Source organism: Lepidochelys kempii, chromosome 11 (assembly GCF_965140265.1).
Source record: "Lepidochelys kempii isolate rLepKem1 chromosome 11, rLepKem1.hap2, whole genome shotgun sequence".
In the NCBI taxonomy this organism is placed as follows: domain Eukaryota; kingdom Metazoa; phylum Chordata; order Testudines; family Cheloniidae; genus Lepidochelys; species Lepidochelys kempii.
In genome coordinates, this window is record NC_133266.1 from 59,591,134 (window position 1) to 59,619,015 (window position 27,882).

Here is a 27,882-nt window from a genome sequence, read left to right on the forward strand (position 1 = left end):
TTAAATGTGCTTGAGTGTCTGAATTTCAGTGCAGTCTGTGTTATGATTATTGTTTACAAAAGGGCCAAATTGAGATATTGGGTTAAAACTTCCAAAAATTAGAGAGGCTCAAGTAGATCATCATCATAAAGCAGGGAAATGTAGGGAGAGAAAAGTAGTGACTTCAGAGCCAGGCCTATACAAACATGCAGTGGGATGCTAGTGGTAATAGCAACTTAGCTGTCATCATACTGTCATTTTCCCAGGAAAGGTCTTCCAGAAGCTTAGTGTGTATTCTGCTTCCTTCCTTTTCCTATTGAGATGGACAGCAAGAGTCTCATAGCAAGAACTGGAATCTTGTAGTTTTTGGTATTCTGGAGATGTCTAAAGGGTAACAAACAAAAATAAATGGTTCTGGGAGACAACGTTTCAAAGGATTTGTACCAACCACAATGGGTTAGTAGTTATGAGCCCCTGACTGCAGGAGAGGCCACCCTGCTGCTGAGTGGCTCTGTCCTCAGGCCCTCTGTGACAGCAGAAGTGCAGAGGGCTCCCTGTGCTGCCAGTGACAGATGATCCCTGCAGGTGTGGAGAAGGCTGCAGTCCTGGCCTGGCAGAGCAGAGACCCTCAGCCAAGGCCGCAAGGATGACGACTAGCCCCTGACAATGAGGGAGGCTACCCCACTACTAAACTGCTCCTGCCCAGGGGCACAGCCCTTTAGAAATAGGATGGCCTCCCCCATGTCCCGGGGCTCATCCTCCTCCCTGCTGTCACAGGCATGAGGGAGCAGGGCCATGACAGCAGGGCCACAGAAGGCTCCCTGCATGGTGGCAAGGCCAGTGACACTGAATCTCTGCAGGCACAAGTGGGGGGGGAGGGGGGCTGTACACCTACCAACTGTTACCAATCAATTTTTTTTCATCAATTTCAGCATGTCAGCTGAAATCAATGTGTACTGACAGTGATTAAAATAGAATTCTGCCAAGCCTACTTATAAACCTAAAGAGATAAGGGTTTTAATCAAATTGTTGTAGTATAGCCTTATAACAAATATTAGTTTAGTGATTTCATGGTTTGGTGATACCAATGTGTAATCAAAAAACAAGCAATCCCACCCCCAAAATCTCCTACCAATTAAGGTTCATACATGACAAGATCGCTTACCACTTCAAAGCATGTAGCAAGCTTTAGCAAAACTCTAGCATAGTTATGAAGTCGTCTGACTGGCAAGAAAAATAGGGTATTTAGCACTTCGACCAACTGTATGTTTTCCTCCTTCATTTCAGCTAGATCTTGTAACAACTCCTGGTTTTTACCTAAAAAGTCACTGAAGGTGAAAGAATGACATAACAAAACAAAACCTTAGTAATGCTTTGAAGTACTATTACAGAGCTCCCCTTATGGGGTTATATCAAACCAGCAGAGATTAAAAAGAGCAAGATGAACAGCACAAAGGATCCATTCCCATTATGGTTTGAGTAGATTTAGTTATAACACAGCAACATAGCTCTATGCTAACTTCAGTATTGGACTTGTTTGCTGACATCAGTTAATTTAGTGACTGTGCATGTATCCACAGATTTGCTGAAGGAACAGTTACTCTCCAAGGAGGAAACTAGACAGCTACTTGCCTTTTTCCCATTAGATCTCTAAGTAGCCAGGTGAAAATATATAAAGAGAATGGGTTTCCATGCCACCTGTTAAACTAATGTGTCTCCAATACTGAGAAAAGTGATTTGCATAACAAAGTGCAATAAAAAGTCCCTATCTTTGCTCCAATGTAACTCCCTAAACACCTTTGTGTATTCTATTCCCCGCCACTGTTGTTCAATGAAGTTGAACAGCCTTTTCCCCCAGCTAGAAAAAATCATATCCTACTTCAAAGATACACAGGGAATTTAAGTCAATCCTCAGTCTGATTTCCTAAATGGAGGATTAATTTAGTTCATGTAAGAGGATGGAAATAGTTATGAGAATACTACATTTGGGAGCAAGAACAAGATTTCTTCACACACACACACAAAAATCAACTCCACTTCTCCTTTCCTTCAACAAAGGGGTAGGTGTGTGATGCGTGTGCACACACACGCATACACAGGCAATTATTCACAGAAGCTATTTGAACAGGGAATTCTGTGAGGCTCAAGCAATCTGAAAAGCAAGCAACAGAGAACAAAGAACCAGCTTGGAGACTTGCACAGCAGGACATCTAAGAGTTCTACACGATCAGCAAGATGCTGTCGCACAAATATCAAATGAATATACCTTGCCTCGTTCTGCCCATGAGATTTAGGAGTCTTCTTGTTCAATAAGCATAAGGGGAAAACAAGCCTTCTTTGGAGATAAGACTGCTTTTCTTAGGACACAAGACTAACCATCTGGATAGATTGCATTTTTAAAGTGCTTTGAGATCCTCACATGGAAGTCTCTGTAGCAGTATCAAGTAATAGAGTCCTCATGCTCACAGGTCTTGCCCACTGTCTCAGAAGAAATACCCAAGAGTCTGCCAACAAATTAGGACTCCTGGTGAAACTCATACTTTGAGTTTTTTTGTTGTTTACATATATAAGGTTTGACTACTAAAATGTCCATATTGGGAAATATCTATAGGAGATCAGCTTACATTAACCATTGACAGAGACTATCCTGCTGAAAAGTGCTCACAGAATGAATGATTCATTCTAACGACAATTATCTGCAAAGAAACCTTCTTGTTTTTTGTTACAAGGAACAGACCAAATTTCTAAAACTCATTTCCTCCCTGAAGTTTCAGAACCTGAAAAAGTGTTAGCTATCTAATGCGACTTAGGTGTCAGTATTAGAAGCTGTCACTACTGACAGTGACACTAGATAAAGATTTCAGTATGCTGAGTAGCTCCAGTATCTGAAATTGTCAGTGGATCTACAGTTTGTCCCAGAAATTTTGCCTGTACTGGGAGTTTGTATTTAGAGCTTGCAACACTGCACTATTAAAAAAATTGATCAATTTATAGGTAGATGGGTCTGAACCTTTTTCCATTGAAAGATTTCATATTTAGCAAGGCACAGATGGTCCTCAGATGCACTCTAGAATTCTTTGCATTGGCTCCTAGGACACTTTGAAAGGAGGTAACACAGACATGGTTTATGGAGTGCTTTGTACACCAGAGGATGGACAACTAACTGAGTCACTCCCATATCACTGGAAGAATTGAAACAAGAAACTTTTGCAAGACTGCAACTCCTAAGACACCAACTTATAACCCCCAAATTGCAATCACTTTTCCAAAGAATGAAGAGAGCCAAAAGATGTATTAGGTTGTTAATTCTGCATTGACAGAGATGAACTGTTATTTTCAATTGTTATCATACAACTGATAAACCATCATTTTAAAGAATAAACACTAAACGTCAGTGACATCATTCAGAGCAGCTTGAGAGGATCAACACTATGGAGAGTAAAGTACAATTACTCTTCCTTCCAGTCAAACAAGAGTTCCACTCACCTAATAAGGGACAGTGTTCTCCTTGACAAGAATAAGAAAAGAATAATATTCTTAAAAAAAGAGGTGCCTCAAAATGCTGTACTATTAAATACTGCAAAATTAACAAAGATAAATTAGGAGCAGTATTATCTAAGCTTATTAGCTCTTGAAGAAAGTTAGCTGCCATGGATTTACTTGGGAGTAATCTATATAAGGATCATATTTATAGGCATTGTGAATGGGTGATAGAAGGTTTAGCCTTCAGCTAAGCTCTCATGAACCATGATCTGACAAGTCTATTTCAAATAATGTCAGTCAATTTTTGTTTACTCTCTTTCTCCACCTTCAAGAAAGCAGACCTAACTAAATACCTTCACTACTATTTATAAAAAGGGATAATATATCACAGATGAGGACAGGTATACTGAAATTTCTCTTCACCTGATGGGAAAGAAATTACGGTACCCAAAAGTCCTGAAAGATTATGTGAGGGAAGCCAGGAAAATAAAATAAATAAATACATATATCTGCGTGTCCATTATCATGCATATATGTTAACACAACAAAGTAAGTCCTTCTGATTAAGGAAACAAACACTAGAAAAGATTTACTTACATTGCTGGCTTTGCAAGAAGCATGAATCCTCCCATCACCAGAAAGTTTGTTACAGCTGTGCAATACCTAGAACAGATAAGAAAAAACAAACCTCATTTTCAAATTAAAAAGCCACCTTCTGAAATCTCTGGGGAGAAGGGCAGTGAATTCCTTTATCTCTCAGCATTTTTACCAAATAATAATAGATTTTCAGTACCCACTTTATTACAAGAGTGCTCGAAAGATGCTTTTAGGTCAGGAGAGAGAGAGAGAGACAGCGCGAGCGAGCGCATGCACGCACGCTACACTTGCACATTTACATTCTCAACAATAATGCAGCTCCGAAGTCAAGGTTTCCATAACAAACTATTAACTCAGCCACATTCAACACCGTGTACATTGCATCCCAAAGTACCGATTTGGCCATTAGTGCCATGTAGCTCTGTTACTTTGCTATAGAAACCTTAGCATTTGGATTTCCCGACGTCTGTGTATCCATGAATTGGCTATCTGGTCCTACACAATGGGCTAGTTTAATTTCTTATTATATTAAAAACAATAGGATCTCTTTCTTGCCATTTCAACCACTCCCTTAACCGGAAATTTGAACAAACATTCCTCTGGAGTGGTTAGGGACAGGCCTTCTACAATCTGACCAAAAGGATTCTCTTGGCCATAGTATTTAATACGACAAATTGTCAGCAAACCAAACCAAATCAAAAACAGCATGCATATGGGATATTTTCTGCAGTGTCGGTTTGAGCTTTTCTTTATTGGAAAACTGATTTTGCACTTCATCTTTTGTCCATGCCACAAAGGGCTTTTGTTGAGCAGTACTGATCTTCAGAAGAGAGAGATAAGGTAGGATTTCCATTTTTGCCCTGACAAGAACTTTTGTTTGTTTGTTCAATGAATCTTTTGGCATTTCTTGAGCATGCCTGCTTAGCCTCAGTGATACCATGAAGTGGTGAATGTAAAGGAATACAAAAGTTCACATTTTTGACCTGAAGGGATTTTAGTTTTCTGCTGGTTTCCTCCCCCTCCTTCTTTAATCCTCTTCTCCTCTCTCTTACTGTCTCTCAGGCTGGATGTTAAGTATATTGATGAGTAGAGCCCTGTAAATCTGTGGATATTTTATATCCGTAGATGCTGATTTCCACAGACCATTTTTGCAGATTGGATGTGGATACAAATTTTGTATCCGTGCAGGGTTCTATTGATTACTATTTTATTATTCATATGACCTTGAAATATTCAGGAACAACCACCTGTCATAAAACCTTGTCCTCCAAACCTTCAGGGTCAGATTCAGAACTTGCTCTTTCTTCAAAAAGGCAACAGGGGAGCTGCTGTAGGAAGAAAACATTTAGTCTGAATCTTCATGACTGCTGGATGAAGATCTTGAACTATGAGCCTTCTTATACTCTCAGACTAGTGCCTTGCTAGACTCTCTTCCGGAGAGGAAAAAAGATAAACTAAAAAACGAGAGACTGCTTTAAAAAAAAATTTCTTGAACTTCTTCCTTTGTTTATGTTTAGAGACATACAGTTCTAAAGCCAAGGAGAAATTCCATTTCTGTACAGCTAGACAAAAATATTCCTCCAGATCAGGGAGGACAGTTTTGGTTTTCCTGCAGATCAGAGATAGGAGCCTGGGGATTTATATCTTAACACAGAATGACAGGCCCTACCTTTGAAGCATTAAGTAAAGCTTAAAAAAAAGTCACCTGGAAAGAAAAATAACCCAAGCATGTACCCTTTTTTAGGCTTTATAAAGAAAACTGGAAAGGACTCTCACTCCCAGGCACAAATGAGAATCAGGTTGTATCTACCGTAGAAGATGATTCTATGGTGACTGAAGAACTAATCAAATTATGATATCATAGGAATTGAGAGGAAAGGCAATTTTAATCTTACTATTTTGAACTGTTTTTTTAAAATGGGTGTAACATCAGTACCCAATGAACATTTGGAACAAAAGAATATCTTCGTTAAAGACAACATTCCTGAGATTTCTGTGGCCAAAAAAAAAAAAAAAATCAAGCAAATTTTTAAAAAGCTCTACAGGTCATAAAAAATTAGGCTTGGTCTACAACTAAGACTTAGAAGTATAACACTATTTCTTTGGTTTAAAAAAATAATAAATCACACTACTAAGGTGGTTATACCAGTAATAGCCCTACTGTGGATACACTTATATCAGTATACAGGTGACATAATAGTATAGCTATTCCCCTTCCCCACACAGGAATAAAGTATCTTTATACTGATATAACTCTGCCTGCACTAGGAGGGCTATACAGCTTTAACTATACCAATAACTTTTATGTTTAGAAAAGCCCTTAAGAAAGGAGGTGAGGCAGTAAGAAGAGGTCTCCACTGACACAAACCTTTCCTGTTTCCCAAAGACAAATATACCTGAGGCCTCTGAAGTAACTGTAACCTTCCTGAATACTCAATCTTTTTCTTCTCATCAACTGCAAGAGATGCAGGGCAGGCCACAGAGATGTCTGCCATAATCAACAGTTTTGTGAGGTATAAAATTCAGCTTCCCTCTCCTGTTGTTCTCCAACCTGGGTGATGCCTGGCTGAGAGGGAGGTTGCCTCTAGCTCTGCTGCTTTGACTGCACTACTTTTAAAAAAGGCACAAGTCCCCCTCAATATATAACTGGAGTATTCAATGTGTGCACTTTTTGAGGTACTGTGAGGGCCTTTTAGTTTTGTAATTGGTTCCCTCAGTCATTTGGCGATTCTACCTAGAACTGAAGGAGCACTGTGAGGTGCTTCAGAAAAGAAGGTGCTAATTATCAGAAGACTCCTAAAAGCTAATTTATCAATTTAAGTAAGTTGCCATATATGCCCCTTTTAGGGGGTAAAATTGCTGTTATTTATGCTCTGCAAAGTGGAAGGCCTGAAGGTAGCCAGGTCCTGCTGAGAGAGAGAGAATAATATGGCAAGGAACAAGATGATAGGATTTAAACCGAAGCCAAAGAGTAACTGGTCCTTAACCCCCAATCTGGCTGACAACAGGCTAGCCCCTCTTTACCACGTCTGTCATTCTTATAGTGGCAAATGCTGTAGTATAACAATCAAGGATAACTCAAAAGAGTTTAAGGTCTCTTTTAAACCTCAGATCAGAAACTGAATCTGTAGACTTGGGGAAAAAAAGAAGATCACAAATCAATGCACTTTCAGAGATGTTAACATCAGTTCAGGTTCAATGTTTCCACTACAACAGTGACACCAAACTTTATAAACATTGCAGCAGGCACAGGAAGAAAGTAGTCTCTACAGACCAGCACTTTACATTTGAATATCTAGATTAAAAAGACTCACTATAGGAAAAGACAGAAAACGGCTTTAAGGCAGCAGCATAGAAAGACTGGCTGGGAAGTAGCAAGTTCAGCAGTGTCTGGGGCCACAGGAGAGAGCTTTTCCACTGGAACAAAGGACCATCATAAACTTCACCACATCTGCTCTAAGTGCAAGGCACATGCCTTTGACCTTGCTTTTTTCAACATGAATATGTAGCAACACGTGTTTACACCATACTTTTATAAATTAAAAAATAAAATCCCAAACAAAAACACTCCACTGCGCACTTCTCCACCTGGAGAGAAGTTGACAGAACACATGACAGATACTAGCTTAATGCACTTCTAGAAGGCACTCAGTTACAACCATGACTAATGAAGTATAAGAACCTACAGAGAATAGAATGGATGGAGAAATATGCAGAGGAGATGAAGAAAAGCATTAAGGACCTGAAGAGAAAGACAGCAGTGAGGAAAAACAGCAGCAGACAGGAGGTGAAAAACAAGAGGAGACTAAGAAAGAATATGCAGAGATCCCAGATGAGAAGGAAAAACAGGGAGAGAAACCAAGAAAACCACCCCGCCAGAAGCAGCACTCTGTTTCAGTCACCAATAATGTGGAAAGCACCAACTACATAAGAACAAACTAATAGTAAGAACCAGCTCTGGAAACCAAGTCACAGGAAAAGCTGTACCTGGAACAGACAGGAATAGAGACGGTGGGGAGATGTCTGTCGCTGAATAACTTATGGGATGTACTTAATGCATGATGAGGTTTTGGTTTTTATATGTTATAGTTTTTTTGCTGAGCAAAAAATATCCATTGGTATTGTCAGTTCAGCTCATTAAGAGAAACCAAGTGTCATTTACTGTTGCAGACAGAAACATGAAAATTGTCATCTTGGACATCAGAGAGAGGGAAAGAAACTGGTTATTCCAATTAATCAATATATTTAAAAACAAAAACATTTGTGTGACTCACACTTAGGAAAGGTGATGTACTGACTGCCCTGGTGACTGAAGTTCAGCCACAAAAACAGGTACAATACAGGCAGCTGTCATGCAGAGTTCCCTTAGAGTCTCTCCAGTGTACTCCAATACTCACCTGTAACAAGGCAACCTCTCTGGTTGAAAACAGGACACATTTTGTGTCCAAGATTTTTGGTAATCTTGACAGAGAGGCCAAAAAGGATGTCAACTGTGGTGGGTTGTAATACCTATCCCCTTGGAAATGAACTAAATACTAAATTCAACTGAACCATTCTCTTTAAACTTGTATGTGGTGTTGCAAGCCTATGATCTTCTATTTCTGATCTGGATTCACATTCCCCTATACAAATATTACAATCACTGGGCAGTTAAAACTTCAGGCTGAAGCTGCCTCACTTTTCGTCACTTTTAAAATGCACAAGTTAAGGTGCAATAGCAGACTGCAGTGCCACAAAATCCCAGAAATTCTACGTGGGCAGCCATCTGCACGAGTGCAAAGACTGATGGACTTCAAATGGGGCTCTGACGATAGATCTCTGTACAGTCACTTACCAGATGGGGACCTTTAATAATTAAATATAGTTCCTATTTCACACTTCTTGATTTAAAGAGGTCAACTAATGGAACATTCAATAAAAATACAGAAGATTGCATACTTAGTGCTATCTTTAATTGTTATATGGTGGACATCATGGTGACTAGTGCTTTGGGAAAAAAGGGCTAGGATATTTAAAAATAAATTATTCTATAAACTAGAATGGCTCCAGCTTTTGGATATAAGTTTGAGGCAGTTATCAAATGTATGTACCTAGTTAGTTAAATATTGCTCCTGTGCCGGGCAACTTAAAAAAAATATTTGTGTAATAGCCTCTTTGAGATAGAATTATCTCCAAAAAAAGAGCATTCAGATTAATCTGGTAAGACCCTTTATAGTACAAGTATACGTATTATATTGACGGTGGAGATAAATTGTTCTGTAATAAACTTTTTTGCAATATTACTTCCTACAGATGTATGTGCAGCAGCCAATCAAATGTGAATAAGTGAACCACTACATTTTTCTTTTTAAGTATCAAAACGGTCTAGGCCACTGTATAGACAAAGGACTTGAAATCTGTAGTTTAACACAGAGCGTTTTTTTTTTTTTTAAATCTTATTGCAAATTGTTTGAGTTAGGGTTTATCTATGCTTAAAATGCTACAGTGGCACAACTGCAGCGCTACAGCTGTTCTCCCATCGCTGTAGCCAATCTATCTCCCCAGGAGGTGGTAGCTAGGTCAACAGAATTCTTCCATTGACCTAGCACAGACTAGATGAGGGTTTAGGTTGGCATAGCTACATGTCTGAAGGGTGTGGATTTTTCACATTCTTGAGTCACGTAGCTATGCCAATGTAAGTTTTCACTGTAGACCAGCCCTTATATTGCAAGATATTAAATTTGCAGAACATTAGGATTCTGCTTGGCAACTGAGGTTTCCTTATGCCAGTCTCCCTATGATCTATTCTTCTCTGTTACAGAGATATTCTGCTCTACAGAATAAACCTGCAGACACTCAGTATGAGACAGATGTTAATACTTGCTCTGTATAACTGTCCAAGAAGAGACTAGAATGCTTCAGGATGGCCAAGCTCTTTGCCTCCTTTATCCCATGAAGAAAACTACTCAGAGAAGCTCCATGTTGACCAATCAGATAACACAGCTTGCTGAACCTGCTTGCCATATCCTGCAACTGCTGGACTGTAGTTGTAGTGCCCAAGTTATCTGTAAAAAACAAGAAAGCAATATAATGTACATTTCCAAAAGAACAGTAACAGTTATATTAATAATGGGAATTAATCCAGGCACTTAATCTGCTATTACAGTTTTTGATTTCAAAGAATGCTATCACCTAGTGAATGTCTTCAGACCAATTGGGGTCCACAATCCATGCAATTCCTTCATACACACACACACACAGTTTCATCATGGGAAGTGAAGATAATTCCTTGAATCAATTATTGTCTCTTACCTAAACCTAGGAGGGGTCTGAGGACCTGAGATTTGATCTCACTCAGTTTGCAATAGAACCTTCTCTCTGTAGTAGCCAACTCGTGCAAGCTTGCAATATATCCCATAATGTTTCTGTCCACCAAGGCCAAGGAGTTGTCCCCACCTGCTGTCACGCTGCTTATGTACCCTAACTGAAAGAAAAAAATAGAAACTGCTTTAAACACAGTATCCTAATACAAAATGAAAAGTAACCTAAGGTGATGAGCACAGTATAAAAACCTAGACTGGCAGGATCTTTGCTGGTACTAAATAATTTGATGTCCAAGAGCGTATCCAATACTAGGAAAGTTACTCATTAGTTGGGTGTCAGCTATCTGTTCCCCTTCTTCCCCACCCATCTATGCTAGCAACCAACCCATTTTCAAAACTGTCTGACTGGAGCATGATGGAAAGGAGGAAGTCAGGAACCCATATTTAACATCCACTGTCAACCACTGGTAATTTTGCAAGTGTCAACAGGGCCTGGGAGACAAGAGATGACCCTTACCTCATGCAGCTGTCACTCATGCATGAGATACTGACCATGAATTCAGCTACTTTCAAAACAGCAAAATGTTTCTTTGATTTAGCTTTCCCTCAGTTTCTTCATGCATACACACCACATTCCATCCCCAAACAATCTCTCAACTAATTAGGCTATTTCTCCTTAGTGGAGGAAAGAAGATTTTCTTTTTTTCAATGTTTGGGAGTCACGCTGCTCCATTTTTCTCATTTTTTCAGAGCTATATCAATCAGCTCCCTTTCTGATGTGGAAAACATCAGTTAACTGATTGAGTAGGAGTAGTATTACAGTGCTGATTATGGTGTCTACACTAAATTGTATCATCCAGGCTGCATTACTACTCCTATTCTATCAGTTAGGTAATGATTGTAGGATGCCTCACTACAAGGTCACTGTGAGCTCTTAAGACTTACTGTGGAGCTCCACCAATACTAACTCAGTTTCAGCTATATATAGTGACAGTGTTTCAGATCTCTACTTTTAATTCCCATTTAGTTAAATCTCAAAGAGCTTCTTAGAAGAAACAATGAGCCATCTCAAGAAAGCACCAGTACTATCTAAACCAAACAGAAGGAACAAGAAGTACTCACCTTACTACAGGCTAGCAAAAGAGCTGGAAGCTTAGTGTAATTGTTTCCAGGTGAATTATTTTCCCTAGTCTCCTCTCGACCACTGTAATATAATCCAGGCTGGAAGTCTTCTCCATCCACTAAGAAGAGGGAATAATCTGGTCCTGCTGCTGTGCTCCAGACTCCACTATCATCACACACCTGTAGTTTAGGAGGAAAAAAAAAAAAAAAATAGTATCCACCACCTATCAGAGAAGGGAGCCTTAATCTCACACATGATGTTTCTGCACAAAAGAAAGAAATCTGAGTATCAATAAGAATCCTACAAGGACTGACATTCTTTAGACAGACATCAGTCTCCGTAACAAGTAAAATTCCTGTGTCTTGTCGAAAATCTGGCATGTCTCAATCCTTGTACCCCATGGCTGATGCTTTGTAAGATTCATCTGCTTTGTAATGTAAAAGCAAACAGACAAATATGGAAATGGTTCAGATGCTGCTGTCTATATACACATTCCAACAGCATAAGAGACAGCCATTTAAGTTCCTATTGACTAGTTTGTAGGCGAGCTGCAGAACTTTCCTAGCTTTGTGTCAGTGTTTCATTCAGCCAGGCAAACATCAAAAGGCACAGACAAGTGGTTTAGTTCAGGGGTTCTCAACCTTTTTCTTTCTGAGGCCTCGACAACATGCTATAAAAACTCCACAGCCCACCTGTGCCACAATAACTGATTTTCTGAATATAAAAGTCAGCAAAGGTGTTAGGGGATAGCAAGCCGGGAAACTGTGTGGGGCCACGTCACAGGGCCCCCCCGCGAAGCTACATTGATCAGGCTTCGGCTTCAGCCCCAGGTGGCAGGGCTCCAGGCCGTGGGCTTTCGCTGTTTGCGGTGGGGCTTCAGCTTTCTACCATGGGCCCCAGCAAGTCTAATGCTGGCCCTGTTTGGCAGCCCCACTGAAACTTCTTACGGCCTCCCAGGGGGCCCCAGACCCCTGGTTGAGAACCACTGGTTTAGTTGAACCTACACTCATCATTTGGATACACATATCTGATCAAAGAATTTGCTTCTAAAGCCGATCACGACAAACTGATTCTTCGTAAGGCATAACTAACATGTCCAGAAGTATATAGACAAAGGACAAAAATGGTAAATTAGTGATTAGGATAACATGAATGAACAGCTTTAACTAAGATTACTGGAACTTTGAAGGCAAAAGATGAATAACTGGGGAGAGACAAGTTATGCTATCAACATCAAATCTGAAAATTATCTTTCAAGGAATAGTATTTTAGATTTGGGCAAAGAGGTAGATATACTTTTAAAAAGAAACTTAAAATTTAAGACTAAATATGCTGGAAATTTCTGTTTCTAAACAAATTAGAGTTTAAAGTCAGAACACTGGAGCATTAAGAATGTGAAAAAGAAAACTGCTAACAGAAAGGAAACTTATTTGAAAGAAATGTAAGATAACTTTCCCTGTTTGTAACTCCCATGTTACAATTCTTATAAATAATTCAGTTGTGACTTTAACTTTGTGTAAAAGTGATTTTTTTTTACATTAACAGTGCCTCCTTAAATAACGCTGCTACCCGTTACCATGGGATCATCTGAGGATCAGGGTAACAATGGAAACCAAAAGGTTTTGCAACTTTAGAGCACTATCAAAAGCTTTTCATGGGGTATTTTAACAAAAGAGAAGGTCAGACAGTTTTTCAAAATTCCTTAAAACTCTCTGCTCTGGGAGGAGTCTGTATTATAAAATAGATATGGAATCCATAAATATGAAGACAGTACCTTTGCAAGACGAGGGACAGTAGTTGGAGAATTTAAGTGACCAAGCTGGCCAAAGGTATTACTACCCCACGAATATACCTGTGTAAAAACATGGGGAAAAAATAGTTTGCATGCACAGAGTACACAATAATAAAACCACAGTGACAGACAGCATATATAAACAAGACACTTATGCACATATGTATAATATCCCTATGGATAAAAATTTTAAACAAAAATCTATATTTGAAGGGGCAGCTGAAGAGAACTTTGGGAAGTGCTTCCTTACCTCCACTCTCTTCCTTCTTACATTTCCTCGTGTGTGTGTGGGGGGGTAACCACACGCAAAATATCACATTCTTGTAAGCACAGCAGCAAGGACACATGTTCATACAAAATGCACAAAGTTAATGCAAAAATGAAACAAAAATTCATCATGCACACTGCTCAAGACTCTCATTCCACATACGAATACAGAGCCTGGAAGCACATAAAATAAAGAGCAATCCAGAAAACAGTGAACAAGTCATCTATGCTGTGGATGCATGATAAAAGTGACCATTATCCTCATACCTGTGATTTGGCAGTGAGGGCCAAGGAATGGTGGCCACCAGCCGAAAGCTGTATCACTTCTTTACTGTCCAGACTTTTTACACATAATGGTTGAAGCCTGTAACAACCCCACAGAACAAACAAACAAAAAAAAACAACCCAGAATCAGGGGTACTCTCAGCATGAAACACAAGAGGCAGTGAACACCAAATATAAAACATTTGGTATATTTTTGAAACAGAACAAACATGCACCATAGCACCAGAAATCACAAAGCTCTAGGGTGATAAACCAGCTTAGTCATCAGAAGAAGGGTATTGAGCCACTCCACTGACACTCTAGGTATAATTTCACAATTGACTTCGCCACTTGAACCAGGATTTTGCCCTTCAAGTCCACTAATTAGCCTGCATAAATCATATTAGCGGTAATAGTTAAAACCAAGATTTTCAAAAACAGGAGCCTACCTTTGGGGTCCTAAGACTATATTCAGGCAGTTGACAGACTTTCAAGAGTTCTGAACACCCAAAAACTATTGTCCCATGAGGTAAGATTAGCTTTCTGCCACTGAAATCTTACCTCGGCAGGACATCACCATGTCCTAACTGTCCTTCCTTCCCTTTCCCCCAGCTCCACACCTCAGTTCTTAAAGATGGGAGAAGTGCATCAGCCTCTCCACTATAGGTTGGGGTCAGAGCCACGGTCCTCATTTTTGCCCGTCCTACTTTTCTTAGGAGCCTTGGAGAAACTAGAAGCAGATCAGGAGAAACTACAATCAATTTTATTTTATTTTATTTTTTTAAAAAAGCTCCACACAGAAACTGAGATGGACAACATTAGTTTATCCCTATTTTAAATTAAACACGGCATTTACTCAGAGCTAATGTTTATATGATATGGGTACCATATACTAAGTCACTTGACTTCACTGAAAAAAAAGTGTCCTCTTAGGTATTTTACTTAAGAATTAGTAATGCTGGAGAGAAAAAAGGTACATAGCTGAAGGCAGCTGTAACAGCACATATGCTGATACAGATCTAGGTCTTAAACAGAGCTTACCCATTATTTCCTTTCAATAGCTGTAAACGCAAAGTATGTAATTACACTGAAGTGAATATGACCTGTGATGTTCACTGCCAATAAGATTTTTCTTTCTGAAATAAAAAACTACCCTGTAGGGATCATACACCTTCTGATAATTTCTCTCAGCTTGGAAAGAGTGTCACTGAACTCAACCTTACTACTGTGTGTTACACAAAGTACTGCATATTCAGAACAGTTAACATTAAAAACAAGAAAGGAGAAGACCACCTGGCTAAGAAGTTTGGTAATGGGACAGGGAATTTTTCTAAACCATTGGCTCCAAATCAATCAAGAGCAGTAGTGACAGAGGGTCAGACCAACTGACATCTGTTATGCAGACTACATAAAGTGAGTTGGTGGTTACCAGTCCCTTTTGTAATGAACAAACATCCATATCACCAAAAGCAGCACCACAATGGGTTTGAAATAATCCTTATTTTAAGTCCTTTGTCTTGCTCAAATAGCATGCATTTCCCACTAGTCTTCTCCCCTCTCTCTCCACATTCAATAAGGTCTGAAGGACTCTTCCTTACACACATCTCAGCAGGGGGTTGAATCTGTGTTCATACTGTAGGTAATATTGTCAAATGAGGCATACATCTAGGAATTACCACACTACATTAACTCTCCCTGGCCTCTTGGTTCCTCCTAGTCACTATCTTACCTTGGGACAACAAGCCAGGGAGGGAAAGTCTTCGACTGACTCCTTCAGATTCTTCTTCTCGAATATCCACTAGGCTAGAACTCTTCTTTCCTTGCATTGATTCCAGTTTGACTTGCTCTTCCCGAGTGTCCTTCAGCCCCTCAGGACCTGGGGAAGGACTACCAGACTGAGATCCTAGTTCACCTGGAGTTGTGCCATAGAAATTCATTACTTTCTTCAGAGACAACGCCCCAGCTTCATATGTAGCTGCAACTCTCACACCAACTGCTGATGCACAAGAGACCACCAAGCTGTTCAAGGCAGATGTACTTACACCTGGAGGGCCAGGGAGACAAGCAGTGAGTTGTTCTTCTTGAGAAGGCTAAAAACAGAAAGAGAAATCAATGAAACCTATCATAATTCCCAACCCAGGGCAACAGTGTGACCTTAAATAATTCTAGTACTCTTACACCCTCTGTTGCATTTATCAGACACTGTTAAGACACTTTTTAGTAGTTTAAGTCTCCACTTCATAATAATCCTTTATAGTTGGAAGCTGGAAATCAATACCTGTTTCTGTAATAAAACAAAAAGAAAAGGAGTACTTGTGGCACCTTAGAGACTAACAAATTTGAGCATAAGCTTTCGTGAGCTACAGCTCACTTCATCGGATGAAGTGAGCTGTGGCTCACGAAAGCTTATGCTCAAATAAATTGGTTAGTCTCTAAGGTGCCACAAGTATTCCTTTTCTTTTTGCGAATACAGACTAACATGGCTGCTACTCTGAAACCTGTAATAAAACAGGTTCTCTGTTGCATATTGGTTTGGCAGTGAAGGGCTATTAATTAGTGCTGGGACAGTGGGTTTTTGTTTCTGTTTTGTTTTAAGAGAAGAATGCATGTTTTGAAAAAATAAAATAACTTGCGAATATAAAAAGAGGGGTTACATTTTGGGCTTATAACCTTGACTATGTGCCTTTAATTTCAAGTCTCTGCTGTTGATTACAGTATATCAGCAAACATGCTACCTTTATGAGAAGGCAGTTGGGAAAGCTTATCAAAGGAAAACAAATTATTAACTTTGCTCATACTGACAGACATCTAGTTAAGTTGTTAATAAAGCTTTATACAGACAGCACTATCATAAGCAGGAATGTACCAGAGAGGCTTCGTCAGGCAGACCTCAAAAATTATGGCTCTGGTGTAGATCAGAATACAGTCCTCTAAAGTTTATTGTTATAGTCAGCCAATTAGAACCAGTCATTATATAAAAAGCAGTATACTAAAACCCTACCGAAAACAGCTTTCAAGCTATTGACAGATATCAAATACAAAAGGCAGTAAACCCCATTTCCCTTCTTCATATAGGTCCCTTAATACACATCTTCCTATAGCCTCCCTATAAAGGGATCCTTTTGACATCTTCATTGTGAATAAAGACGACTAAGAGATACTGGAATCATTCTTATTTATGAAATATAAATATGACCAATATGACAATTTCCTGTAATACTGTGGATAAACCTTAGTGAATTAAGTTCAAGTATTTTGGGAGTGTACCATACTAAAAATGCAAATGTTTATATATTATTGTAGGATTGTATATAATGTCTGGAGGGGGAAAAGATAGATATGACTAATGTAAACCCTGAGAAGTATTATGAGCTTCAAAGGACTCTTTTAAAGAACGTACCAGAGAAGCATGAACTTTTAGTTGAGTGGGTTTCCTAGGAAATACCCGGAGGGAGGAATGCAAATTCTAACCTCCAGACCCAACCTTTTAAAGATACACCTTGAGGAGAACCCCACTGTCTGTTGATTACCTGTTCCAAGATCAAAGGCCCAACCTGTCTAAAGGAGTGACTCTCAGATTCATGGGGGTTCTTGTTCTGAGCAAAAGATGTTATGAATGTGTAACCACAGAGAAACTCTTTGGTGGGGTTTGAGGGACTGACCATCTGCTAGAGCCCTGGTTGCAGTGGAGTGATCTCTGGTAAGCTTACTAGCTTGCAGGTAAGTTCTTTTATTTCTTTTAATATGTTCTCTCTGTAATACTTTCACCTTCAGGAGAAATATGCTTGCTTAGAAAGGGCTCTGTGGCAACTTCTAACAGTGGGCAATTATGCTTTTGATAGCTTCTGAGGAGAAGGCAGAGCAGGCCTGCTTAGGCAATCTGAGGGAATGGTTGCTAGGAAACTCACAGTATAGGCAGGGAATGGTGCAGTCTGCAAAAACCCGAGTAAGGAGAGACAGAGATGCAAACCTGTGCCCAAGAGAGGAGAAAACTAAGGAGCTGGGAGCCTAGTGTGAATGACCATGGTGGACCATAGAGGGGGAATACAGGTGCAGTTGCCCTGAAGAATATACTAGCAGGCTACAAACACTTCCAAGCAACCCAGAAAGACACAATCCATTTGTGAACAGAAGCTACATCAAGAGGGAAAACCTCTAACTGCCACTGTAAGTGAAACATTACACAATCACCTTCCGTCCTCATCTTTCCCCTTCAAACAGCATCCATATATTGCATGGTGTTAAGATTCAGTGAGTCTTCAAGGCTTTGAGGTAATACTATATTGTATTTCTGTGAACTGTGCATGCGAAAGTATTTTCAGAAACATGGGGGGTGGGGGGGAAAAGAGAGGAAGAGAAGAAAATGAGCAGGAGACTACTTGTTTTCTACTCCTCAGAGGAGTCCACAACTGTTGAAAATAAAAAGTTGGTTTTAACTTTACCACCTCCTCTTCCTTAACTCCCAAAATCCAACAGTGTGGGAGGATGGAACTGGCCTCTCTAGAAGAGATCCCACATACTTACAAAATATAAACTCAAGAAAGTGACTCATACATAGTACTGCAGCTACTGCAGTAATTTTCCAAGTTCATCTGTGAAGCCACCATGCTGCTTGTATAGTAAGATGCCACTAGCAGTACAAAGGATTTTCCAAGCAGAAACAAACTTCCCTAGCATAAAGTTATCTAGTGGGACAGAACTTGGGTAGGGATGGGGAGACAACACTGCTGGACAGATAAATCTGGTGTGGTCGTCTACAGAATAATCTACATATTACATCACTTAAATATTCTTATTAAGTCAACCAAGTGATTATTTCAGTTTGAACGATGACATGTAGGCAAAAAGTTTGAAATGGGTTGTTTCTTTACATGTCAGACCACCTCTCCTCTTCCCCTAACCCTCCAAAATAGCAACACATTTTACAGCAGATTCGATAACTCAAATCAAGAGTTTCCCTTCTGATGGCTACTAAAAGGTCTGCTGATTACTGCTGTCTTTGGACCGTCATAAGTTTGACATGTGGAAGATTAATTCGCCACGGTCTCCCAAAGTGGGGCAAATAGGGAAAAAAATGTGGATCCTTCAATAAAAGTTAACTATCCAGCTAAAATCCTTAGCTTGCCTCAAGAAGAATCAGACAGAATTGTGAGAGTGATGGGGGTCTCTCTTCATAGGAACAGAAGTATTATACCAGCTGGCCAAATCCCAGAATATTGATCTAGCTGAACAGGATACCAATATATCCTAAGGAACTAGAGAAGGGAACGGGAGATGGGTTTTAGTGGGTTCTCACTACTGCATAGTCCACAGCACACGACTAGAGAACTATCTGGCAAGGCTGCTCATATAAAGGCCCAGGACTGAACAAGCATGACGACAATTCTACTTTCAGTCCAAAATCACTTCTGTATTTGTGTTTGATTGCTAAAAGTGTGAAAGAAACACTGTGATAACTCCAGAATTGTAGCTATAGGTTCAAAATTATGTTAATATTGAGAATCCTTTAGTTTTCATGGGCACATTATGGGATGTCATGCATACAGTACAAATATTAAGAGAAAAAGTATAGACCAATGATGGCTGGTACCTGTTCAAGTTCTGTACTGATGCTTTTCTCCTGGCTGTCATTTAATGGGTGATCTGACAGATTCTCCAAGTACTCTTTTACTGCTTTTTTATCAGGAAACAAAACCTTTCCAGGACTGGAAATTCCACTATCTTCCTGTCCATCATTGTTAGAAAGCACACTTGTCACCTCTGATTCTGAAGCAGCTGGCTCATCTTCTACAAAGGTTTTCTGACAATCCTCACTTTGGCTACCTGTAGCACTTTTCCCCTCAAGAGTCTCCAATGAGGAGCAGGAGACATGGTTTGCTGACTGGGAGTCAGCCAGTGCCACACCTAATGGGCAGCAGTGACTATCCGATATGATTACATGGTCTTCTTTATCTGTCATCGTAATCAGGAGCTGGCTGCAATGATTGCATCTCTCTGGGATAGGTTTCATGTCCTGTGCAGGGAGACATTGTACAAGAGCCAAGCTGTGGTACGCTCCACAGGCAACTTGGAGCACAACACGTCCTGCCAGGTGTTCTACCTTTTGAGGCTTGGTCACTGGGAAAGTAGTTGTTATGAGACCTAGCTGACAGCCACTTCCCCATGCCCATATTTCTCGGCTTAGTGAAAGTGCCAGGGTGTGCTCCTCTCCACATGCCAATTGCAAAATCCTGACTGACAGCAGAGGACTGGTTTCAGAGTCAGAAATACTAATAGGATTTGGTTCTCGCAGATAGGGCTGGTTAGCCACTGCACACTGTCCAGCAGAATTGTTTCCCCACATGTATACCACACCACTCTCAGTCACTGCTCCATTATGGTAGCTTCCAGCTGCCACAGTAGTAACATGCTGTCCAACCAAAGCATTTTCTAAGATGGGGCTCTTAGTGCAAGTTTCCTCTAGCCCAACCCTCCAGGGAAGTTTTCCAAAGCTGTAGACCTCGCCACCTGAAAGACAGCATCATTCTAATGAAGTTAACCATATAAACAACTAAGGAACTCATTTAATCAGATTTTCATTTTTAATTTGTTCTGAGCTCAGTGTTAACTGCAGTTGTTGATTTACTGAAATTATCTGAGAGATCTGGTTTCAATAACTATTAGGGACTCTGTGCTACTGCTGGCAAGAAGTCCTACACTTGATACTGATTTATCTGTTGGTCCATTCTAGTAAATCACTAGCATGGATGCATTATACAGTGGGGATTTGACCTAGTATTGCATGCTGCCTTTAGAAATGAATTCTAGTACATCCAATTTAAATTTTTATCTATTCTGAGCAACCTGCTAATCTATTATGGGCTCAAAAGAGAGCTTTTCAGTCAATACCTTCATGAATGAGTGTAATTCAGCCTGCCAGTGCTAATCAATCATTCTGATATACTAATATCAAGAGAATTTGCATAAAATTCTCTTAAAATGCATAAAACATATTCCATTTCTTAATATTTACACTGTTCATCTTCAGTAGAAGTTAATTTTGTACCATTATTAATATTGTAGTATCAGACTTGAAATATAACAAAGGAAAGTCTAAACTAAGGCTTCCATGGAGACTGTGGGCCTACCATGTACTCTACAAATACAACAATGTTGGAGGAGCAGGTTAAAGCATGGTTGCCTTCTAGCTGTACAAATATTCAGTGTCCCTGAAGCATGCCAAAGTGCTGGATCATGATATGTAGCAAGAGTGCATAAAACAGTAAATTTTACTGTTAAATTTTACTGTCCTACTATTTATTCCTTAATTAGGGAAAAATATACTTGGTTTGACCTTTTAAACATAGTCTCTCTGGAATTTCATCAACATTGTCCAAGATTGTGGTAACAGTGCCAACTCATTTGAAATGAATCAGCAAGCAACAAAAAAAGACAAAAAAATAGAATCCTATAAGAAGGACTGATTTAGTTAACACTTTTTTGATTGGTATATACCAGTGGTCACTACAGTCATATCCATAAAACAGTGCACTTCAAGTCATATGTGCACAGAAGCAAAGTTTTTCTAGTTCAGAAATGTTCTATTAGACAGGTCTATCAGGTCAGACAAATTACAACTGGCTCTAATTGGCATTCCCCTAAACGATAACATTCTTTACCTGCAGCTCAGTGATATACAAAAGGTGTGAAATTATTTTCTTCCTTTGAAAACATCAGAGAAATATCAAAGACATTACTTCCAGTCTAATCTTTAGAACGGTAAATTGATCAGTACAATCAAGTGGCAAAATATATCACAACCAAAGGAATTGTCTTTTGGAAAGTATTTTTTGATTCAAAGAGACAACTGATCAAATTTCACTGCTGCATCTACTTGCTTGCAATTTTTCAGAACACAAAAAAACCCAAAGTTATCCCATATCAAGATGACTTTTTGTAATGTTGTATTTTTTAAATCCAATACATTGTTGTAACATGCATTTAGAGGTAACACAGAGGGTGAAGTAGCTCCAAATTATCTTGCCATTTTATAAGTAAGGCTTCTCAAACTTTGAGCCACTTTTTATTAAAGAGAAAAATTAGCCTAGTGCAATTTAAAATGACTGATGAAAATAAAGTAGAAAAGTTGACTCTTACTCAGGCTTTACAATGAAGACATTTTGGTACAAATTGGTACAAATCTTAAATATTTCTTTAAAGTTTGGTTTAGAATTTTACACTAATTTCAATCTAGTGTTAACCGGAATTTTAAGTTGTTCATGGTCTGAGACCTAAAACAATACTGTCTAATACCTTCTGTTAGAAGCAACCCATGGTTTATTCCAAGAGCTGCCTGCAGTACTGTCTTTCCACTCCAGCCTGGAAGTCTCTCAGGTGTTAAGGAGAGGGAACCAGCCTGCCAGATATGGACCAGGCCTCTCTCTTTGGCTCCTTCTGCCTCTGCTGAGCTATAAAGAAAAGGAAGAATCGAAGAATCAGCTTGTAGTTTTCTGCAAGCCAGTTTACTTTTCATTTACATATAGGAAAGAAAGGAAGGACGGTTCAGTGACTAAGGTACTAAAGTTTGGACTTGGAACCAAGGTTCAATTCCCTACTCTGCAACAGACTTCCTGCGTGACCTTGAGCAAATCACTTACTTTGTACTTTGTTTCCTGGATGTAAAATAGCACTTACCTACCTCACCTAGATGTTGTGAAGTTAAATGCATTAAAGACTGTGAGATGCTCAGTTACTACGGTAATGGGGGCCTACAGTAGAGTATGAAGTGACATCTCACCTCCAACCTAAAAGAACCTAAAAACAATTAACCTACTGCTAAGGGGTGATCTGCACCCATTTGAGCATGGTACATCCATTATTGTTGGAGGGTGGCTGCAGCAAATATTCATACATTTTATAGTCTCATCAAACCATCTCTAACTATGAAGGAAGTCTATTTTTGAGAAACTCTGGAATATCCAAGATCAGGTGAGACTAAGTTGTTCAGATGGAATGTTGTCTTATTTCAGTTCTTTTTCTTTCTGCTGGGTTTCCATGTCAGAAAGCTGAGGACAAGGACAACGACGACCGACAAGAGCTCTTGTAAAGTTACAAGTACGGCATTTGGTCCAACTAGTAGAACCAACATTTAAATTTAAAGACAGTTTTTACTTTAGATAAATTTTATTTAAAATAGAATTTGCTGAAAATTAACTAACTGGATTTTTATCCAATTAAGAAAAGTAGTAATTAATGTGACACATTTTGGATATTTTACTAAAATTATAATATACATTTTGCTAGGGGGCAGAATAATGGAATACAGAGCCTTTCATCACCGTACCATGTTATATTCAGCCGAAAGTGCTAACGAATGGATACTGACCATCTAATAGCCCTCTGTGAAATTAATGTGGTGGGTTTATTGCCCGAGTGTAAACGCCCACATTACAAAAACTATAACTACAACTGACACTAACCAACCCTTTTGTTGGTAGTCACAGTAAAGCGGCTAAGGAGTGAAAGGATATGAAGAATGAACTCTCTCTTTCACTTAAGATTTCACCCCTCTAGGGCAGGCTAAAGCACATTAGGAGGGCAGTGCAGTGAAAGTTTATACAGCCACTGCTGCATGTGTTTCTCTGAATAATCAGAGGATTTGAGTCTCCAGACCTGTCAATCCAGTGCTGTTCATAAGAACTGAAAATCATGCACACAATTTTTTTAAATTAGTAAATTCTACTGTACACAAGTGTTAATGATTTCTGGTGAGTTCATATTTTCAACCTTTCAACAGACATTCTGAAGTTTCAGTAGCTAACTTAAAAAAAAAAATTAAAAAAAATAGTCACAGTTGCAAGAAGTCATGGAGAATACCAATCATCCCAAAATCCTGAAGTATGATTAAGCTACTACATTTTTTTTACTTTGGCCTAAAATACTGTACAGTATTCTAAAAAATTATATTGACAAAGAACATTTGAACTAGAGCTGTGCAAACTGATTCCTTGATTCGCTGGCCAAATTGGAAAATAAACAGAAAAAAATTGTTTCAAGATGGCACAAAATGAACATTTTTCAGCAAACAAAAAAAAACAAACCACTTTTGTTTCAGGTCGAATTAAATGTTTTGTTTAACGCAAAATAAAATTTTTTAATAAAACTAAAAATCAAAAGAAAAAGTCATTTAAAATCTACATTTTTTTTAAAAAGTGAAAAAAAAAATTTTCCAGATTTTTTTTTACCAAAATAATCTGCTGAATTAAATACAAATTCTTAAAATGTTTTAGTTGACTCACACATGCATTTTTTGTCCCCCCCCCCAAAAAACTGTCCAAACATTTTTGCCCAACTTTAATTTAGACCTTAGAAATTAATTTTAAAGGCAGTTATTAACTGAAATGGTTTTATGGGGTCTGTATTGTCTCAGCATGTTTTTACCTTCTCTCTTGTTGGTCCATCAGTCAGTGGAAGCACTCCATCACCAAATCATTCCTCTTGACAGAGCTGTCCCTTACGTTCTGCAAACTGTTCCGTGAAACTGTAAGATGAATAGGCTATAGAACTGCACATCACCCGTAAGCACTGTAAAAAGACAGGAGATAAAGCTTTGAATACACACTATCTTAGATGTCCAATAAATGAACAGCCACACACTATAACAATGCTTAAAAGTATTTAGACTATTTCATACTGAGTGGCAAAACAAAAGTCAGACATATTCTGCCCACTCATCCTACAATGGCGTCAAACAGATTGAACAAAGCTATTTCTAAGACAGAATAGACTCAGCCTATAAGCAGGCTGTTTGAGCTTTCCCAACCAGCAACATCCTTATTTCAAACTGCTAAAAAGTAGTATTTAGGATTCAGAAATCTCTGGAAAGTGTTGTGTTGCTTTTGCAATGACACTTCTCTTTCCTGGACAAAAAGGTAGTTTATACCAACATCTCTATAATACGCGAAAGATGTCATTCAAAAATTTAACAGCAAGACAGCAACTTTTTCACTGATATCTGATAGTTTAATAATATACTTCTATACTCAGACTTAATAATACAGCAATAAAGCATTACTGCAATCAGCTCATACAATTAGGAGTGCTGAATCCATAAACTTATTCCCAAATCATAAAATACATACTACTACTAAAGTGCACAGTTATTAGGCCTTTTGCTATAGTAGGAATTTAATAATGCAAGAATTAAATTATAGATTAAAGACTCTTTACTGTGCAAGCTTATAAAGGAGTGTGCATACAGCATAGCCAAATTCACAGAGAAATGGGAGAGTTTAAAACTGACAAGGTCAGTTGTCTCCAACCTTTTTGTCCTTTCAGCTTTCAAACCCTGGTCTTTCTTCCCCCCCACCCACCATCTTATCACCTCTCCTCCCAGCCCTCCCACCCCAGGACAACAATTTCCCATTTCTACTTTTAAAATCTTAGATGGAAGCCCTTAAACACACTTCCAGTGCAGCAGGTTGCAATTCAGGTAGAAGGAGGCTAAACAATTTGATTTCAAATCCACTGGAGATGAAAAACAGATTTAAAGAATTGTATACCTTTCTGCTCTGCATTAAATTTTATAGCATTTGTCAAAGACAGAATACCTAGACCATCATTTACTCTACTGTAAAACCTTCCTAAAGCAGAGACTAAGTTAAAGATGCAATTACATATTATATTTATTGAAGACACCAGGTCCCATAAAGATTCTTATATACGGCCTTTTGAATGCAAAGAAACCACAGTACGTCTTTCAAATAATTTTAATTTTGTTTATAAGAAACAGTTACCAATGACTTTTCACTCAGTTATCAACATCCAGAAATTCAAAACTTTGATTCTTATTGGCCAAATGCCTTGCTAAACACTGAACTAAAAATAATCCTTGATAAAAATGACAGCAGTGCATGCTGGTGATATCCATTCAAATCAATTTGGTTTTATGTACAAGAGATCTTTGGAAAGTTTTGCAATCTTATGACAAGATAACAGTGTTTATTATGACAGGGAGATGTGCTGAAAAAGCATTCAATTTGATTGAATGGATCTTTTATGCATCAAAGGAAACAGAGAAAAGACTCAGAACCCGGAGAAGTTGTAAGCCTTTTACTGTAGAAAGATTAGAACTAAAACTCTGTCAGCCACACTCATGAAGTTTAGTTATGTGTAGATAACCTCTTGTACTAGATCAGATGCATCTAGCATTCTACAATTTAACAAAATATTAGATAAATGTGAAATATTGTACATTGAGTTGGGAAAAAACAGAGTTTTGGGGAACCAGACACAAAATCCAATTACCCCAAATAGTTACATATTTGAGAGAAGGGGGGCAGAGAGGGTGACATTTCAGGTACATAAAGTTGATAGGTAATAATGGCTGTGGCATAAAAGTGTTCAGTTGTTCAAATACAGTACATTGCACTATTGTTGTAGCCATGTTGGTGCAAGAATAAGAGAGACACAAAAAGTAGGTGAGGTAATATCTTTTATTGGACCAACTTCTGTTGGTGGAAGGGACAAGCATTTGAGCTTCACCGAGCTCTTCTTCAGGGCTGTTGAAGATAACCAACGTGTCAAACTGAAGAAGAGCTCGGTGAAGCTCAAATGCTTGTCCCTTCCACCAACAGAAGTTGGTCCAATAAAAGATATTACCTCACCTACCTTGTCTCTCTCAAAGATGTTACACTGATGCATATTGTTTGTCACATGCAGTCATTCTAATAAAAACTAAGTCCAAGTGATGACATTTTTCAGAGATAAATAAAAGAGCCATCAAATAAAAATGCTCAACTTATTTTAATATGATACAATCTGAAAACAATGATAAAATAAATTAGATAACCTTGATTAAATATTGTGGCCCATTCTCTAAGAAATAGGACACTTAAGCCATATTTCCCACAACACAGTTACTAACTGCCTCAGTTACATTTACAGTTAACACCTGTTGCAAAAAGTCATTTTAAAATTATCTTTGATTAAAAATCTCAAAGTCATGATATGCAATACCCAAGAAAAATCAATAAACCACAGCTTAAATTTTTTAAAATGAGTCACAAAATGTTTTTGGAACCTCTAGCCATGTGAAATATTCTTATCCGTAATAATAATACATTACAGTGAAGAAACTAAAAAACCACAAATTCTTAGGGTTAGAAAGTGTCATCAGACTCAAAGATTCACGTATGCCTAAATTCACCAGTGCCCCATCACTGTGGGCAACCCAGGCTTCAGAGATACAGATACGATTGAAATATGACTCCAGTGAAGGAAGACTTACACAGATAATGGTAAACACCCAGTGATTAGATCGTAGTCATGAGCAGGAAACTAAGCTTACTCAAGATCATGCACGCACATGTTTTGTAACATCAGAGGCTACAAAGTTTTAGTTTTGTTTTTGTTAAGGTGCTAAGAACAACTGAGCAGTGGACTAAGTTTTAGATATCTGGCAAGATCTCTTCTAGCACTCATCTGAAGAATAGCACTATACAGTTGATGTAGTTAAGTATGAAAAAATTACAACATGGATTGAGACTAGGCAAAATAGAAAAGGTAAGTGGTGTTTTAATTTTTGTAAACACACTCCGTATACTAAAATTAAAAAGTTACTAGGTATACTGATTAGAAAGTATTATTTAAATTACACATTAACCGTTTTACCTAAGTTATCTTTATACAATACCTTGTCATTCATTAGAGACACACAAGGTGGATGCGGTAATAACTTTTTATCATACCAACTTCTTTTGGTGAAACAGCCAAGCTCCTGAAGAAGAGCTCTGTGTAAGCTAAAAAACTTGTCCCTTTCACCAGCAGATGTTGGTCCAATAACAGATATTACCTCACTGACCTTGACTCCTGGGAACAAACAACAATGTCATTTCTAAGGTATTTAAAACCTTTAAATTCTATGTTAGGAATAATTAAAGCTTATATCACTCCTGTGAGGCAGTTTGTTATTATTTACATTGTACAGATAGGTAATTGAAGGACAAAATTTAAATAACCTGCCCAAGCCATAGTGAGTAGCTCAGATTAGAGCTTGGGAATTCCCAATTTCTAACTATATTCTGATCACTGGACAT

At 38.6% G+C, this 27,882-nt stretch overlaps 1 protein-coding gene across 7 annotated transcripts in view; it reads right to left on the minus strand.

Moving 5' to 3' along the window:
• The window catches only part of ALS2 (alsin Rho guanine nucleotide exchange factor ALS2), a 65,027-nt gene that overhangs the window by 34,446 nt on the left and 2,699 nt on the right, over nucleotides 1-27,882 (minus strand). For 6 of the 7 annotated variants that reach the window (XM_073306426.1, XM_073306427.1, XM_073306428.1 and 3 more), the window contains 13 exons: nucleotides 24,227-24,370; nucleotides 22,100-22,254; nucleotides 19,398-20,314; nucleotides 15,537-15,897; nucleotides 14,369-14,537; nucleotides 13,811-13,907; nucleotides 13,259-13,336; nucleotides 11,484-11,663; nucleotides 10,351-10,522; nucleotides 9,923-10,103; nucleotides 4,060-4,125; nucleotides 1,145-1,307; nucleotides 232-363 (listed from right to left, as the gene is read on the minus strand). In XM_073306426.1, the coding sequence (XP_073162527.1) occupies nucleotides 232-363; nucleotides 1,145-1,307; nucleotides 4,060-4,125; nucleotides 9,923-10,103; nucleotides 10,351-10,522; nucleotides 11,484-11,663; nucleotides 13,259-13,336; nucleotides 13,811-13,907; nucleotides 14,369-14,537; nucleotides 15,537-15,897; nucleotides 19,398-20,314; nucleotides 22,100-22,254; nucleotides 24,227-24,246 (2,691 nt within the window). In that variant the 5' untranslated portion in view covers nucleotides 24,247-24,370. Of the gene's footprint in view, nucleotides 1-231; nucleotides 364-1,144; nucleotides 1,308-4,059; nucleotides 4,126-9,922; nucleotides 10,104-10,350; nucleotides 10,523-11,483; nucleotides 11,664-13,258; nucleotides 13,337-13,810; nucleotides 13,908-14,368; nucleotides 14,538-15,536; nucleotides 15,898-19,397; nucleotides 20,315-22,099; nucleotides 22,255-24,226; nucleotides 24,371-27,479; nucleotides 27,542-27,882 lie in introns of those variants that run through there. The other variant, XM_073306432.1, reaches the window with a different exon arrangement.